This window comes from Rhinopithecus roxellana, chromosome 6, assembly GCF_007565055.1.
Source record: "Rhinopithecus roxellana isolate Shanxi Qingling chromosome 6, ASM756505v1, whole genome shotgun sequence".
Taxonomy (NCBI): Eukaryota; Metazoa; Chordata; class Mammalia; order Primates; family Cercopithecidae; genus Rhinopithecus; species Rhinopithecus roxellana.
Window position 1 is genome coordinate 13,923,860 of NC_044554.1, and position 16,597 is coordinate 13,940,456.

At 42.6% G+C, this 16,597-nt stretch overlaps 1 protein-coding gene across 14 annotated transcripts in view; it reads left to right on the plus strand.

Moving 5' to 3' along the window:
* The window catches only part of SRPK2 (SRSF protein kinase 2), a 284,044-nt gene that overhangs the window by 239,083 nt on the left and 28,364 nt on the right, over nt 1-16,597 (plus strand). For all 14 annotated transcript variants that reach the window (XM_030932258.1, XM_030932264.1, XM_030932254.1 and 11 more), the window contains 3 exons: nt 12,471-12,636; nt 13,829-13,854; nt 16,163-16,409. In XM_030932258.1, coding sequence (XP_030788118.1) covers nt 12,471-12,636; nt 13,829-13,854; nt 16,163-16,409 — 439 coding nt within the window. The remainder of the gene's footprint in view (nt 1-12,470; nt 12,637-13,828; nt 13,855-16,162; nt 16,410-16,597) is intronic.

A 16,597-nucleotide genomic window follows, 5' to 3' on the forward strand; every position in this document is an offset into this window, starting at 1 on the left:
TCCCATTGCCTGCTTGCTAAAGCTTTATGTTCTTGGCCTTCATGAAGCAATATATGGAGTTATTAAGAGCTTGGGTTTGGAATCAAATATACTCTAATTTCACCAAAGGGCTTTGGCCAAGTTACCTAACTTCTGCAAACCACAATTTCATCATCAATAAAAGTGGTAAAAATAATGATACCAGCCAGGCATGGTGGCTCATCCCTGTAATCCCAGCACTTTGGAAGGTTGAAGTGGGAGGATTGCTTGAGACCAGGAGTTCAAGACCAACCTGGGCAAAATTGCAAGACCCTGTCTCTACAAAACAAAATTTAAAAATTAGCCGGGTATGATGGCATGCACCTGTGGTCCCAGCTACTTGGGAGGCTGAGGTCGGAGGATCACTTGAGCCCAAGTGGTCAAGGCTGCAGTGAGCCGTGATGGTGCTACTGCACTCTAGCCTGTGTGACAGAACAAGACTGTCTCTTTAAAAACAAAAAAACAAAAATAGTACCTTCCTCATTAGTTTATTGTAAAGATGTAATGAGAGATAGTACTGCTAGTAGTAGCAAATAGTTAACTTGGTGCTTACTATGTGCCAGGTATAATTTGAGTACTTTACATAGTTGAGTTCCTCACAGTAACCCTGTGAAATGGATGTTATTACTTTCCTGATTTCATCAAGTGGAAACAGAAGTCCAGAGAGGTTAAGTAACTTGCCCCTAGTTAGGAAGTCACTTAAAAAGTGCTGAGTGGTGGAGCAGGAATTCAAACCCAGATAGTCTGGCTTCAGAGCTCATGGATTTACCATTTTGGCTGTTATATAATGAGTTTTATGTAATAAACTTATTGTGAACCTGTAGTAAGTTTGGAAATGCACTGGGGCTATGTCCGATATAAGTTAAGTCACTTTTCTTTCTGGGAACCTGTTTAAGATCTAATGTCATCTGGTGTCAGCTTATATTTCCCCTTGCAGACAAAAAGTAATGTCCCTCAGGTACCCTATTTCCCTCTGGAATCTACCAGCTTACATTTTTTGTGAGTATTCAAAGATGTCCCAAACATTTGTAATGTGCAGATTTACCAGAATTTTTATTTGTAAATGTTTACTGGTTTTATTTTGTAGGTAGTTACAGAAAGTACTTAATGATAATCATCTTGACCCCTAAATGGCACCTTGCCATTTTTTATCTCCACGTCTTTGATCATTTCTTTTGTCCTAGGCTGCCAGAAATGCCATCCTTGTCTACCCACATTTTTAAGACTCAGCCAGAATCCCACCATTGTGACAAAGGCTTCTCACAGTACCCAGTCAAGAGGGGCATATGCCTTCCCTCCTTGAAATACCTTCAGCTCACATTTGGTCCCATAACTACTTGTAGGCCACATGTCAACCCTAGCTCTACTGACACTTCAGACAAGATAATTTTAATTGTGGGAGACTTTCCTGTGCATTGTAGGATGTTTAGCAGCATCCCTGGCATCTACCCTTCAGATGCCAGTATCAGCTATCACCATCCCTGGTTGTGGCAATTAAAAATATCTCAGAACTTTGCCAGTTTTCCTCTCATTGAGAACCACGAGGATAAGAGAAAGTATAAGGTGCATGTGCTTTGGTGACAGACTTAGCATCGTAGCTTTGGCACTTCAATCTTGTACTCCTGAGCAAGTTACTTAGCCTCTGTGAGCCTGTGTCCTCATTTGTAAACTCAAAATAGTAATGCATAATTTGTGGTTTGATTGTGGAGGTTAAGAATAAGGGGGCCGGGTGTGGTGGCTCATGCCTGTAATCCCTGCACTTTGGGAGGCTGAGGGGGTGGATCACCTGTGGTCAGGAGTTCAAGACCGCCTGGCCAACATGGTGAAACCTTGTCTCTACTAAAAATATAAAAAATTAGCTGAGAGTGGTGGCATGTACCTGTAGTTCCAGCTACTTGGGAAGCTGAGGCAAGAGAATCGCTTGAACATTGGAGGTGGAGGCTGCAGTGAGCCGAGATCGTGCCATTGCACTCCAGCCTGGGCCACAATAGCGAAATTCTGTCTCAAAACAAGCAGACAAACAAGAATAAGGATGGACCAGGTGCAGTGTCTCATGCCTGTAATCCCAGCACTTTGGGAGGCCAAGGCAGGCAGATCATGAGGTAAGGAGTTCTAGACCAGCCTGACCGATATGGTGAAACCCCATCTCTACTAAAAATACAAAAATTAGCTGGGTTTGGTGGCACGTACCTGTAGTCCCAGCTACTTGGGAGGCTGAGGCAGGAGAATCACTTGAACCCAGGAGGTGGAGGTTGCAGTGAGCTAAGGTTGCATCACTGCACTCCAGCCTAAGTAACACAGTGAAAATCTGTCTCAAAAAAAAAAAAAAAAAAAAAAAAAAAGTGTGGACTTCTAAAGCATCCATCATAGTAACACAAAGTAGCCATCTTGTCTCCTAAACTCCAGCATCATGTATTGTGAGTTTCACATCTCTTTGTGTCTTCCTTTATATATTAAGTGGCCAAGAAGTATCTTGGTTAATTGTCTTTCCTTAAATGAAGGAAAAAGCATGTTTCCCTTACTCTTTAGAAAATGGCTGATCTTTCTGTGATTTAAAGGGCTGACAGATAAATACTACCACTTGTTTATTTTTCTTTTCTTTTCTTTTTTTTTTTTTTTTTTTGAGACGGAGTCTGGCTCTGTCGCCCAGGCTGGAGTGCGGTGGCCGGATCTCAGCTCACTGCAAGCTCCACCTCCCGGGTTTATGCCATTCTCCTGCCTCAGCCTCCCGAGTAGCTGGGACTACAGGCGCCCCGCCACCTCGCCCGGCTAGTTTTTTGTATTCTTTAGTAGAGACAGGGTTTCACCGTATTAGCCAGGGTGGTCTCGATCTCCTGACCTTGTGATCCGCCCGTCTTGGCCTCCCAAAGTGCTGGGATTACAGGCTTGAGCCACCGCGCCCGGCCTCACTTGTTTATTTTTCAAAAGTAATGATGGAATTTGATCAATTGCTTTTTCTGGGTTTTCTATACGCTATTGTCAATCCTCTGATCAGTTCTTAGCTGTCCTCATGTAGCCATGGTGACTGGGCTGTGGCAGAAGGAGGCCATCCTAGCGGCTTCTGGTGATGACCCTAGAGTGCCATGTGCAGCCCACTCCCAGGCCTGTCTGGTGGCTGCTTCTCTGGCCTTACCCATGGAGTCTTGTGACTGTTTGTGCACCTTCCTATTTTTTTTAAGTCACTGAATTGAGGTCTATTTTATGTCCACCTCTTACTTTTTTTTTCTAACACTGCAAAAAGAAATGTTTGTGTTGTCATTATTTGTAGTACATTAAAAGATAGACCTCGGGTGATGGTTTCTTTAAAATTCTTTGGCACTCTTTAAAAGTGGCTTTGACTTTCTTGTGTAATTGAAAAGGTAGCTGGGGTTTTACTTAAAGAGATTATGGTTTAGTTCATTGCTCTTTACAGAAACCTTGTAAGAACATGGCTGCTTGCCATTAGTTAAATGAAGCTTGCCAAGGGCAAGGCTTGCATTTTGGTGATTTTGCTACATTGGTGAAAAAACTAGCAATTATAGCTGTAGCCCAGGATTTTAAAATTATATTATTACTCTTTCTGTTATCATGATTGTAACTAGCACTTACTGTGTTCTTTCGGGCACTGATTGTTTTATGTTCTTCATTTGTATCATGATATTTAGTCCTCACCGCGACCTTATGAGGCCAGTGGTGTTACTATCTTCACTCTACCTAAGATGTTGCACAGTGGGGATACAAATCTTCCTCAGAGTCCCATAGTTATTGTGGTGGATCCAGGATTTGAATCCAGATGGTGTAGTTCCAGAATCCATGCTCTTAACTGCAGGGTAGTGTAAAATGTCCTACATAGAAAGATTGAGATGATTTTAAATTGTAATATGTCAGTGAAAAGTGTGCATTTTTGTCTCTGTGGTAAGTGGTTTCCTTGTGCCTTAATAGTAGAGCTAGTAATCAGATTGTTTAAAAGTACAGCCATTAGGCCAGGCGCGGTGGCTCATGCCTGTAATCCCAGCACTTTGGGAGGGCAAGGCGGGCGGACTGCCTGAGCTCAAGAGTTCGAGACCAGCCAGGGCAACACAGTGAAACCCTGTCTCTACTAAAACTTAGCCGGGCGTGGCAGTATGCGCCTATAGTCCCAGCTACTTGAGAGGCTGAGGCAGGAATTGCTTGAACCCAGGATGCGGAGGTTGCAGTGAGCCGAGATTGTGTCACTGCTGTTCTTCAGCCTGGGCGACAGAGAGACTCTGTCTCCAAACAAACAAAAAAAGTACAGCTATTAGATTTTGTGAAGTAGCTATTATAATATGTAACCAGATGAGACCTTTAAAACCCAGTATTTTTCCAGACCTCTCCCTTTGGGGTGCAACCTTCGAGTATGCCAAGAATCACGGCGGTCCCCCGCAGGTCCTCCCACCGGTATCATGTATCATTGGCTGATTTTGTCTATACTTAGTATTTATTTACCATTTTAATTCTTTCAGTGGCCCTGTTTATCAGCAAATTTTATTATGATTGAACCAGTATTGTTCAAATTCAGACCAGAAGCTTTCATGTCAATTTGGTAAACATTTTTATATTACTGGGTTTGTTCAGCATGGTAGTGCACATGATGCTGTATTGACTTGGAATTTCTCCTTAGGATGTTGAGCCCTCAACTCAGGAAATATGGTGAGGTGGCTCCGTTTCAAGGGACTAAGCTGCTTTCCTGACCCATTGCTTTGTGCAGTCCCAGTGCTGGACACAGCAGCTTTAACTTTCTGATGACATTCAGAAGTACAGCTGCTGGATTTTCTCATTAATTCTCACCAGTTAGAGATAGAAAGAAAAAGGAGCAGAGGATATTTCAGGACAATGTGGGTAAGGATGCCGTCCCCTGGATTTTTGGTTTGAGCATGTCTCTGGCTCTTGTCCTCTTTTATTGTAACAGGTATTTCCAAGCTCCTCTGTTGAGTTTAACATCCTGGTTTTCACAGGCAGTTGGTGGGACCTGCCTTGTCTGTTTTACTCTGGAAAGGAAATCTAGTGGAAGCCTCAGCGTTTCCAGCAGGAAACTTCTAGGCTTGCAGAGAGCCCCTCTGGTGTCCTCCACACCCACAAGTAATTAATATCCTCAATGAAAAACTCTTACTTGGGGTCGCCTCCTTCCTCTGCCAGCCCATCTGGCTGCCCACTTGGGTTTCTCTGGGCGCTTCATTAGGTTCTGTTACCCACAGAGTAGGAGGAGACAGTCTCCCTGCCCTGTGTCCTTTGTTCAGGTGTGGGAGGAAGAAAGTCCCCCACTTATCACCAGTAGCGGAGCATAATTCGGAAAGTTGCTCTCATTCTATTTCTTTTTACAGTTCAGAATTTTGGAGGAAGCTTTGCTCTCTGGGCTGTGAGCAAGGCCAGGGAGACAGTCTTTAGAGGAGTTTCCACATGATGCTTGCCTCTTCCCGCACTTACCTACAAGATTACAGGACCTATTTCAATCAAGTTGTGGTGGAGAGGAGCAGATTTGTGTTGTGAAGACCAGTAATAGATGGTATCTGACACAGATATTGATGTACAGAAAGAAAGCTTTGAGACCATTTTTACCAAGCCCCTTATTTTGAAGATGAATTTGAGGTTCAGGGAAAAGAAGGAACCTTCTCTGAGCCTGCAGCTAGTTAATTTGGAACAGGACTTGGGGCTTCTAGCTCCCAGCCCTAGATTTGGCCTTCTTTTCTGCACTGCTGCTGAAGTTAAAGTGTGACTTTACCCAGAGAAACCTGGCACTTGTTCCTCATGTGTGTGAACTGGCTTCCTGAGTGGGATGATTGAGAGTCATGTCCCTGGCCCATCTGGGCTTAGGTTGATCTCAGCTTCCCTGGCAGCCAAAGGATCACTGCTGCCTCCTGCTGGCACCGAGTATTAAGGTTTCTTGTTTGTTTTTGAGATGGAGTCTCGCTGTATCGCCCAGGCTGGAGTGCAGTGGTGCGATCTCGGTTCACGGCAACCTCTGCCTCCTGGGTTCGAGTGATTCTTGTGCCTCAGATTCCTGAAGAGCTGGGATTACAGGCATGCACCACCACACCCAGCTAATTTTTGTATTTTTTAGTACAGACCGGGTTTCATCATGTTGGCCAGGATGGACTGGATCTCCTGACCTTGTAATCCGCCCATTTTGGCCTCCCAAAGTGCTGAGATTACAGACATGAGTCACTGTGCCCAGCCGTATTAAGGTTTTTAGGCAAGAAAGATGAACATACTGTGATTTGACAAGTAAAAGCAACAGAGGGAAGAATTAGTAAAGACTTAACTCTGTCAGATTTTGCAAGGGGAGGTCTATCCTTGGGGATGAAACACGATTCCTTTTTGTTTTGTATTTTTGTTTTTCCCATTGTCACAGTTATCCTGTATAAATAATTGTAGGAGTGCCCATCAATGTTGGTTGATTCTGGGGTGCATTATTACTTTAAGCTTCACTGGTAAAGACAAATGCTATTTTGGAAAATAAAGCCATTTAAAAATAGTAGTTCAGGCTGGGCATGGTGGCTCATGCCTGTAATCCTAGCACTTTGGGAGGCCGAAATGGGTGGATCACCTGAGGTCAGGAGTTTGAGACCAGCCTGACCAACATGGTGAAACTCTCTCTCTACTAAAATACAAAAAGTAGCTGGGAGTGGTGACACACGCCTGTAATCCCAGCTACTAGGGAGGCTGAGGCGGGAGAATTGCTTGAACCCAATAGGTGGAGGTTGCAGTGAGCTAAGATCGTGCCACTGTACTTTAGCCTGGGTGATAAAGTGAGACTCCATCTCAAAAAAAAAAGAAAAAAAAAAATAGTTCAAAATTAAAGTATGGAATCAAAGTTTTGTTGCTGAGATATACCATACAGGTTATCAAGTACAGCCCTGTTATATTAGAAATTGAAACAACTGAGACCCAGATAATTTTTTTTTTTTGGAGACAGAACCTTACTCTGTTGCCCATACTGGAGTGTGGTGATGCGATCTCAGCTCACTGCAACTGCCGCCTTCTGGGTTCAAATGATTCTCCTGCCTCAGCCTCCTGAGTAGCTGCAGTTACAGGCATGCACCACCACGCCTGGCTTATTTTTGTATTTTTAGTAGAGACGGGGTTTCATCATGTTGGCCAGGCTGGTCTTGAACTCTAGACCTCAGGTGATCCACCTGCCTTGACCTCCCAAAGTGCTGGAATTACAGGTGCAAGCCACCATGCCGGCCAACCCAGAGAACTTTAATAAGTGACTTAGGAAGCTAGATGTGGTGGCTCACACTTTAATCCCAGCTATTTGGGAGGCTGAAGCAGGAGGATCACTTGAGACCAGAAGCTTGCATATTGGGAGCAAGTCCCCCAAAATCTGGCCATAAACTGGCCCCAAAACTGGCCATAAACGAAATCTCTGCAGCACTGTAATATGTTCGTAATGGCTATGACGCCCACACTGGAAGGTTGTGGGTTTACTGGAATGAGGGCAGGGAACACCTGGCCCGCCCAGGGTGGAAAACCACTTAAAGGCATTCTTAAGACACAAACAATAGCATGAGCGATCTGAGTCTTAAGGGCGTGTTCCTGCTGCAGTTAACTAGCCCAACCTATTCATTTGATTTGGCCTATCCCTTTGTTTCCCATAAGGGATACTTTTAATTTAATATCTGTAGAAACAATGCTAATGACTGGTTTACTGTTAATAAATATGTGGGTAAGTCTCTGTTCGGGGATCTCAGCTCTGAAGGCTATGAGACCCCTGATTTCCCACTTCACACCTCTATATTTCTGTATGTGTCTTTAATTCCTCTAGTGCCAATGGATTAGGGTCTCCCCGATCGAGCTGGTCTCAGCACTTGAGGCTACAGTGTGCTATGCTTACACCTCTGAATAGCCACTGCTCTCCAGCCTGGGGAACATAGTGGGATCCCATCTCTAAAAATAAATTAATTTTTTAAAAAAGTGATGGAAACTCGTAATTCAGTAAGTCAGTATCAGTATAAGTCTTCTGACTTAGATAAGTTTTACCATTTAAGTTTCTTGTGTGCTAGACTTTGTTTCTGTGAGTTTTCCATCTTGCTCTGTTGCCCAGGCTGGAGTGGTGCAGTGGCTCAATCTTGGCTCACTGCAAGCTCCGCCTCCTGAGGTCATGCCATTCTCCTGCGTCAGCCTCCCAAGTCACTGGGACTACAGGTGCCCGCCACCGCACCCGGCTAATTTTTTTTGTATTTTTAGTAGAGATGGGGTTTCACCATGTTAGCCAGGATGGTCTTGATCTCCTGACCTCGTGATCCGCCTGCCTCCTAAGTGCTGGGATTAGAGGCGTGAGCTTCCACACCCGGCCTCCATAGATTAATGCTTTTTGCTATATTTGTGTGTAACAGTATGTTTCCCCCTCTTACAGACAAGAATGAAAGCTCAAACAGCTGAAACAGCTTGCCCAGGGGTAGCACAATGAGTAAATGGTTGAGCAGTAGTTTAAGAGCAGTCTGAGTCCAAGGTCATGTTTTTAACACTGCCCTGTTGCCATTTCCTTTAATGGTTTGAATTATCTTAACTAACTTTATTTGTCCCCATGGCAAAGTATTTTCCTTGTGTGTATTACCCATTGCTGTTTAAGGAAAGTTAGCCCAGTTGAGTGCAATAGCCAATATTTTTTTAAAATCTTGAACTTTAAATTTTTACTGAGATCACTTCTTGCTTGTCATGAGGTGCATCATTGTCATTGGGACCTCATGTGAACGCATTGCACACTGAGGCACATTAACTCTTAACTGTGTAGCCTCCTGCACAGCGAATCAGCCTTTGAACTGTGAAAGAAAGAAACTCTTGTGCATGAGAAAATGATCAAAGGTATTTAGGAAAGAAAGGTACTGACATTTTTACCTTGAGATAGTATTTGATACCGAAATATAATTTTAGTCGGAAAACCAATATTTTTCAAAAATTGTATTCCTTTGACCTCTGTGGGCTGGACATCATCAGTGTGCCTCTCCATTAATTTCTTGTACTTTTTAGAATCTCTTTGGCTGTTCAGATGTAAAACTCCACATATTATTCATTTTGCACCAGGAAGATGCATGAATGTCATTGAATAACATGAGCCCATTGGATTGTGTTTCCTTCAGGAGTGTAACCATGTTCTCCATGGAAATATTTTACATAATCTTATCTTTCTTACTATTGGTCCTTTGACATTTTATTTTATTTTTTCTTTTGAGACAGAGTTTTATTCTGTTGCCTAGGTTGGAGTGCAGTGCCATGATCTCAGCTCATTGTGACTTCCGCCTTGTGCCTCAGCCTCCTGCATAGCTGGGATTACAGGCGTGTGCTACCATGCCTGTGCCACTATGCCTGTGCAATTTTTTTTGTGTTTTTAGTAGAGACAGGGTTTCACCATGTTTGCCAGGCTGGTCTTGAACTCCTGGCCTCAAGTGATCTGCCTGCCTCGGCCTCCCGAAGCGCTGGGATTACAAGGCAAGGCTGAGCGCAACCTTGACATTTTAAATGTAATTTAAACATATCCTAATTGCAGTATTATCCAAAACAGTAAATATTCTAAGGCAAAAACTCAAAAGTCTTAAAATCTTATCCTAGTTTTATCTGCTTTACTGGTACTTAACCAGGAACTTGTCAGTGTCTTATTAAATCATATTTGCCATGCCCATGATTCATCTTGGTTTTTTTTTGGCCAATTCCCCCACCCCTCATACTCATTTCCCGTCCTGAATTGCTAAGCTCTGTGGGGATATGAGGACTCTAAGCAACATGAAGCCTGGGAGCTTTTATATATCAAACACCTGGAATAATGGCGTGTGATAGGAGCTCAGCCGATGCACATTCAGTGAATTTATGTAAAAATACTCCCTAAGGTAAAGTTGTTTTAAATGTTTGTAGGCATTTTGATCCTTTTTAAGAGACAGATATTCTTGTTTTCATTTTCCTTGTGAAATCGTTGTTCCCTCTCACTTACATAATGCTACTTTAAACTTCTACTAACAGTAGGCTAACTACTAATAGCCTACTGTTGATCAGATGCCTTCCTGATAACAGACTGTCGATTAAACTGGGAATATTTCGGTGTTGGATGATGTGAAACATATAACACTTCCTGTCTCTTGTGAACAGAATGCCTATTCGATTCATTGTTTGAATGGTGATTGATGTAATATTTGCTTAACATTTGGAATTTCTAATGCTCATATGAGAACGTGATCTGTTTTGTAAAAATAAATTTTGTTTATGGAAATAATTGAAAAAATTATTCTCCAGTGGAAATAATTATAGAAAAACATTGACCTTGTATTCAGGTCACTGACACTGTAAGTTTTTGATTGATTGTTTTAATATGATAAATATGAATATCTTGGTTCATCACTTTCTTTTAGTATGATGCTGTAGCATTGTCTAGATACTAAGGCTATTTTCTATTTAAATCAAGCCCCCCTTCTCTTGCAGTGTTAAAAATGTACGGACATCATTAGCCATCAGGGAAATATAGATCAAAACTGTAACGAGATACTGCATATCCACTTGGGTGGATAAAGTAAAAAAGATAGTGTTGTTCAGGGTGAAGAATTGGAACCCTCATACACTGGTGATAGGAATGTAAAATGATGCAGCCGCTGTGGAAAACACTTTGGCAGTTTATCAAAAAGCTAAATATAGAGGCACGGTATGAGCTAATTATGGTAACTCCTAGGTATATACCTACCCTAAAAAAAAAAGTATGTTCACACAAAAATGTATACACGAGTGTGAATAGCAGTATTATTTTTATAGCCCCTAAAGTGAAAATAACCCAAATGTTCATGAAGTGAAGGAATAAGCAAAATGTTATATCTCCATACAGTGGAATACTATTTGCCAATAAAAATAAGTGAAGTACTAATACATGCAGCACAAGAGTCAAACTTGAAAACATGATGCCAGTTACAAAAAATACTTTGCATGATTCCATTTATAGGAAATGTTCAGAATCAGCAAGTAGATGAGTGGTTGCTAAGGGTTAGACGGGGTAGGAGGGATATGGGGAGTGAATGCTATAATATGTTGTTTCTTTTTGGAGCAATGAAAGTGTTGTCATTTAAATAGTGGTGATAGTTGCCAGGCACCATGGCTCACGCCTGTAATCCCAGCACTTTGAGAGGTCAAGGCAGGTGGATCACAAGCTCAGGAGTTCGAGACCAGCCTGGCCAATATGGTGAAACCCCGTCTCTACTAAAAATACAAAAAAATTAGCCAGGTGTGGTGGTACATGCCTGTAATCCCAGCTCCTTGGGAGGCTGAGGCAGGAGAATTGCTTGAATCTGGGAGGCAGCAGTTGCAGTGAGCCGAGATTGCACCACTGCACTCCAGCCTGGGTGACAGAGCGAGACTCTGTCTCAAAAAAATAAAAAAAAATTAAAAATTTAAAAATAAATTAAAGGCCGGGCTCGGTGGCTCAAGCCTGTAATCCTAGCACTTTGGGAGGCCGAGACGGGTGGATCACAAGGTCAGGAGATAGAGACCACCCTGGCTAATACGGTGAAACCCCGTCTCTACTAAAGAATACAAAAAACTAGCCGGGCGACGAGGCGGGCGCCTGTAGTCCCAGCTACTTGGGAGGCGGAGGCAGGAGAATGGCGTAAACCTGGGAGGCGGAGCTTGCAGTGAGCTGAGATCCAGCCACCGCACTCCAGCCTGGGTGACAGAGCCAGACTCTGTCTCAAAATAAATAAATAAATAAATTAATTAATTAAAATTAAAAAATAAATAGTAGTGATAGTCGCACATCTAAAACCCATTGAATTCTATACCTAAAGGGGTCAATTGTATGATACATGAATATAGTTGTTATTGAAGTATGTACAGTTGACGCTTGAACAGCGCAAGGGTTAGAGGTACTGACCAACCCCCTCCAATGAAGTTGAAAATCCGTATCTGGCTTCTGACTTGACCAGAGCTTAACTACTACTGGCATACTGTTGATCAGAATCCTTACTGATGACATGACCAGTTGATTAATGTGTTATATAGCATATTCTTACAATAAAGTAAGCTAGAGAAAAGAAAATGTTAAGACAATCATAAGGAAGAGAAAATATACTTGGTATTCATTAAGTAGATAGATCATATTCAGTAGATCATCATAAAGGTCTTCATCCTCATCATCTTCGCATTGAGTAGGCTGAGGGGTTGGTCTTGCTGTCTCAGGTGGCAGAGGTGGAAGAAAAAAATCTGTGTATAAGTGAACCCATGTTGTTCAAGGTTCAACTGTATGTAGATGCATTTGCTTCCATGAGCATAAATAATCTCTGAAATTATACGTATTTGTTGCTTATGGAAAGGAGAGCTGGATTCCTGTGCGGGTAGTCATGGGAGGGAGATTTTTACTAAATATCCTTTTGTGTTTATCAAACTTTGTACCCTGTCATCGTATTACATGTTTTTCAAATAAATAAAAGTTATATAATGAGGTATTAATAGCTTATCTCCTCTCTTGATTTTACTATATCCAGGTCCTTCAAGGGTTAGATTATCTACACAGTAAGTGCAAGATCATTCATACTGACATAAAGCCAGAAAACATCTTGATGTGTGTGGATGATGCATATGTGAGAAGAATGGCAGCTGAGGCCACTGAGTGGCAGAAAGCAGGTGCTCCTCCTCCTTCAGGGTCTGCAGGTGAGGGAGCTGAGCTAGCTTCATTTCAGTTTGGGGGCATTGTGAGCTTGCAAAGTTGCAGTTGTTGAAGGTATCTGAATCAAACGTTTCATATAAGGAACTTTTTGGAAAAGTTTAATTGCTGGAAATAACTGCACCCTTTTCTTGAAATGGAAAATACCCCAGCTACATTATATTTTAATGTTAAAATTACTTACTTTTGTCCCCCTTTAAAAGGCCATTTAAATTTGTAGTTGCTGCTTCATCTATATTTGAACATTTTTTTCTGTTGCCCACTTCTCTGCAGAGGAGAACATAGTAACAGCTTTCCTGTAGCTGACCTTTAATCATCAGAATATTTTTCTAGCTTCAGTTTTGTTACAGTAATTCCTGTTGTCCATTTAGCATAGCTATGTCAATCTGAGTTTTATCAACAGATTTGGAGTTAGTTAGAAAAGGCCTGATGGTGGGGGAAGAAGACCAAGTGACCTGAGTATTGGGATATCTTTACTTCTGGGGTGGGGTCGGGGTGGTGGTGCAGTAAAGTGTGGACTATGCTTCTCATTCTTCGACACCGTGGTCTGTGCCTTTGTGTGTTGTCAGGCAAGCATGGATACTAAAGGGCTGAGGCTCCTGGGACTGCCTGGGGCTCTCTTCACATCTCCTTTACTGCCATCAGGGTGTTGTTTAGATCATGGACCCAGCCTGTCAAACTTTTGGCCCTGGTGTAGGGGTTTAATCATGTGATTCCCAGACTATTTGCTGCATACCAACTGCAGTATTTGATTTAAATTGTAGAAAGCTTGCAAAATAGATTTCAAATATAGATGTACATCTAATCTAAATTGTTCATTTCATTATATTTTAAACAAATTTGGTTTAATGACTGTGATATGTATGAATTGTTTTCCATTTTCTTATCTGTTGGTGCTTTGGGCTTGACTGTTTTTGAGATGTATTACTATTTCATTTTAGATAAATAAGAGAAATGGCTCAGTGTGAGCAACTTCTGCTATGCCTTCAAGAGTCACTCATTTGTTTCAGTGCATAAACTTTCTCTAGATCCCTGTGATTAAGAAGCTCTGATTAATAGTTTTTGAAGTTGGATAGCCATTAAAAGACAATAATTATTTCACTTTGCAATTCGAATGACCTACGTGAAGGTATGTGTCTGTTTTCTGCTAAATACCAATTTTGTTTCATTTTATTTTAGTGAGTACGGCTCCACAGCAGAAACCTGTAAGTACTTACACATATTACTTTATATGCACCATGTCAAAAGAGACCATTTATTATTGAGTTGTTCAAATTATTAAAAAGTTGTGTATTTAAAGGGTGAACACATTTATAACAGTTGTGTATCCTCAAATAGGTAAGACTTACTGTCTTGTTAGTTTTTTTTTTTTGATACTGAGTTTTGCTCTGCCGCTCAGGCTGGAGTGCAGTGGTGCCATCTTGGCTCACTGCAACCTCCCCATCCCAGATTCAAACAATTCTTGTGCCTCAGCCTCCCAAGTAGCTGCAATTACAGGCACCCGCCACCACAACCAGCTAATTTTCTGTATGTTTAGTAGAGATGGGGTTTCACAATGTTGGCCAGAATGTTCTCAAACTCCTGACTTCAAGTGATCTGCCCACCTCGGCCTCCCAAAGTTCTGGGATTACAGGCGTGAGCTACCACGTCCAGCTTGTCTTGTTAAGTTTTCGTGATCTGTGCAGAGTTGGGATAGTTAGAGCCTTTCAAAGATTGTCTTCTTTATGCATTTTCTGGACTATGGTTGGCCAAGTTTAGTGAAATGTGAGGTGATGAAGTTGAAGTATTTTTATTTCACAATCACTTTACATTATTTCTGATTGGCTGCTAAGTTACCTGTTTTTCTGAAGCTGCTGTTCTAACTTTTTTCCATCCAGATATTAAATAAGAAAGAGACTGATCTATTTTGTGGTCCCATCAAAACCGTATGTCCTTATTAGATACTGGGTGTGGTGGCTCACACCTGTAATCCCAGCGCTTTGGGAGGCTGAGGCCACTGAATCACTTGAGGTCAGGAATTTGAGATCAGCCTGGCCTATATGGTGAAACCCCATCTCTACCAAAAATGCAAAAACTAGCCGAGTGTGCTGGTGGACACCAGTAATCCTAGCTACTCAGGAGGCTGAGGCAGAAGAATCGCTTGAGCCCAGGAGGTGGAGGTTGCAGTGAGCCGAGATCACGCCACTGCACTCCAGTCTGGGTGACAGAGCGAGACTCCGTGTCAATCATCATCATCATCATCATCATCATCATCATCATCATCATCATCATCATCAGCTGGGTGTGATGACGTGCACCTGTACTCCTAGCTACCTGGGAGGGTGAGACATGAGAATCACTTGAACTCGGGAAGTGGAGGTTGCAGTGAGCTGAGATCATACCACTGCACTCCAGCCTGGGCAACAGAACAAGACTCAGTCTCAAAGAAAAAATAGACAAAAAACAAAACAACAGCAGAACACTAAGTTTACTGAGACGACCCTTGATTTGGAATGTAAGTTCTGGAACAAGAGGGAGCTGTGATAATTACGCTTCCTGGCCTGCTGAGATGCCCGGGTTGTTTCCCATAGTTCTTCCCTGGCTTGAGCTGCCTGAGTTCACTGATTGTTTGAAAGGTTGGAGGCTAGGCCGGGCGCGGTGGCTCAAGCCTGTAATCCCAGCACTTTGGGAGGCCGAGATGGGCGGATCACGAGGTCAGGAGATTGAGACCATCCTGGCTAACATGGTGAAACCCCGTCTCTACTAAAAAAATACAAAAAACTAGCTGGCTGAGGTGGGGGCGCCTGTAGTCCCAGCTACTCGGGAGGCTGAGGCAGGAGAATGGCGGGAACCCGGGAGGCGGAGCTTGCAGTAAGCTGAGATCCAACCACTGCACTCCAGCCTGGGCGGCAGAGCGAGACTCCGTCTCAAAAAAAAAAAAAGAAAGAAAGGTTGGAGGCTTTCATTGCCAGTGCTTGGCAAGTCAGGTGGCCATGATGGGAGGCAGACAAAAGCTGTGCCTTTTTCTTTTTTCCCTTTGCTGAATAGGCTTATCTCTTAGAATTCATGTCTTGGCTGCTAAGAGCTTCATATGTGAGACCCAGACACACAGTGACGTACACCTGCTCAGGCACCTGTTTCATTTTTGGCATTGAGGAGGTGGGATGTTGTTGCTTTGTATATAGACAGCAGCAAATAAAACTTGCAAGAGGAGCTTCTCCTTTAAGGCCAAGAGAATTTCGAACTTCAGTTCTCTTAGAGTTTGAATGGTGAAGACTTACTGGATTTAAGCTCTATCCCTCTGAGGGTAGGACCTGGTGGTAGACCCAGCACGTGAGATCAGTCAGCACTGCTTTCCCTTTGATTTTACTGTAAGCCTTACCACAAAGTGGATGTCTGGGTTTGGGATTTTAGTAGAATATGGCATGAGAAAGCAGAATTTATTGGTATTTGCCATGCTGCTAGCAGTTCTACTATCATGTGGTACTTTAAAAAGAAGAAAACTGACCTGTGGTCTTTCTTAACATGTTATAGATAGGAAAAATATCTAAAAACAAAAAGAAAAAACTGAAAAAGAAACAGAAGAGGCAGGCTGAGTTATTAGAGAAACGCCTGCAGGAGATAGAAGAACTGGAGCGAGAAGCTGAAAGGAAAATAATAGAAGAAAACATCACCTCAGCTGCACCTTCCAATGACCAGGATGGCGAATACTGCCCAGAGGTGAAACTAAAAACAACAGGATTAGAGGAGGCGGCCGAGACAGAGACTGCAAAGGACAATGGTCAGTGGGGCCTCGAACCTGGGCTGCATGGGGTCCTCAGAGCTCCATTAGTAGGGTCCTACCCGGTCAGCTTGGGGGCTGATTTGTGCTGCTGCTGCAGATGACAAGTCCGATTGTCTCCAACTCCCTATTGGGAAATATGGGAGACAGCCTTGTACTTCATCATTTGTGAACTGTATGCCAGAAAT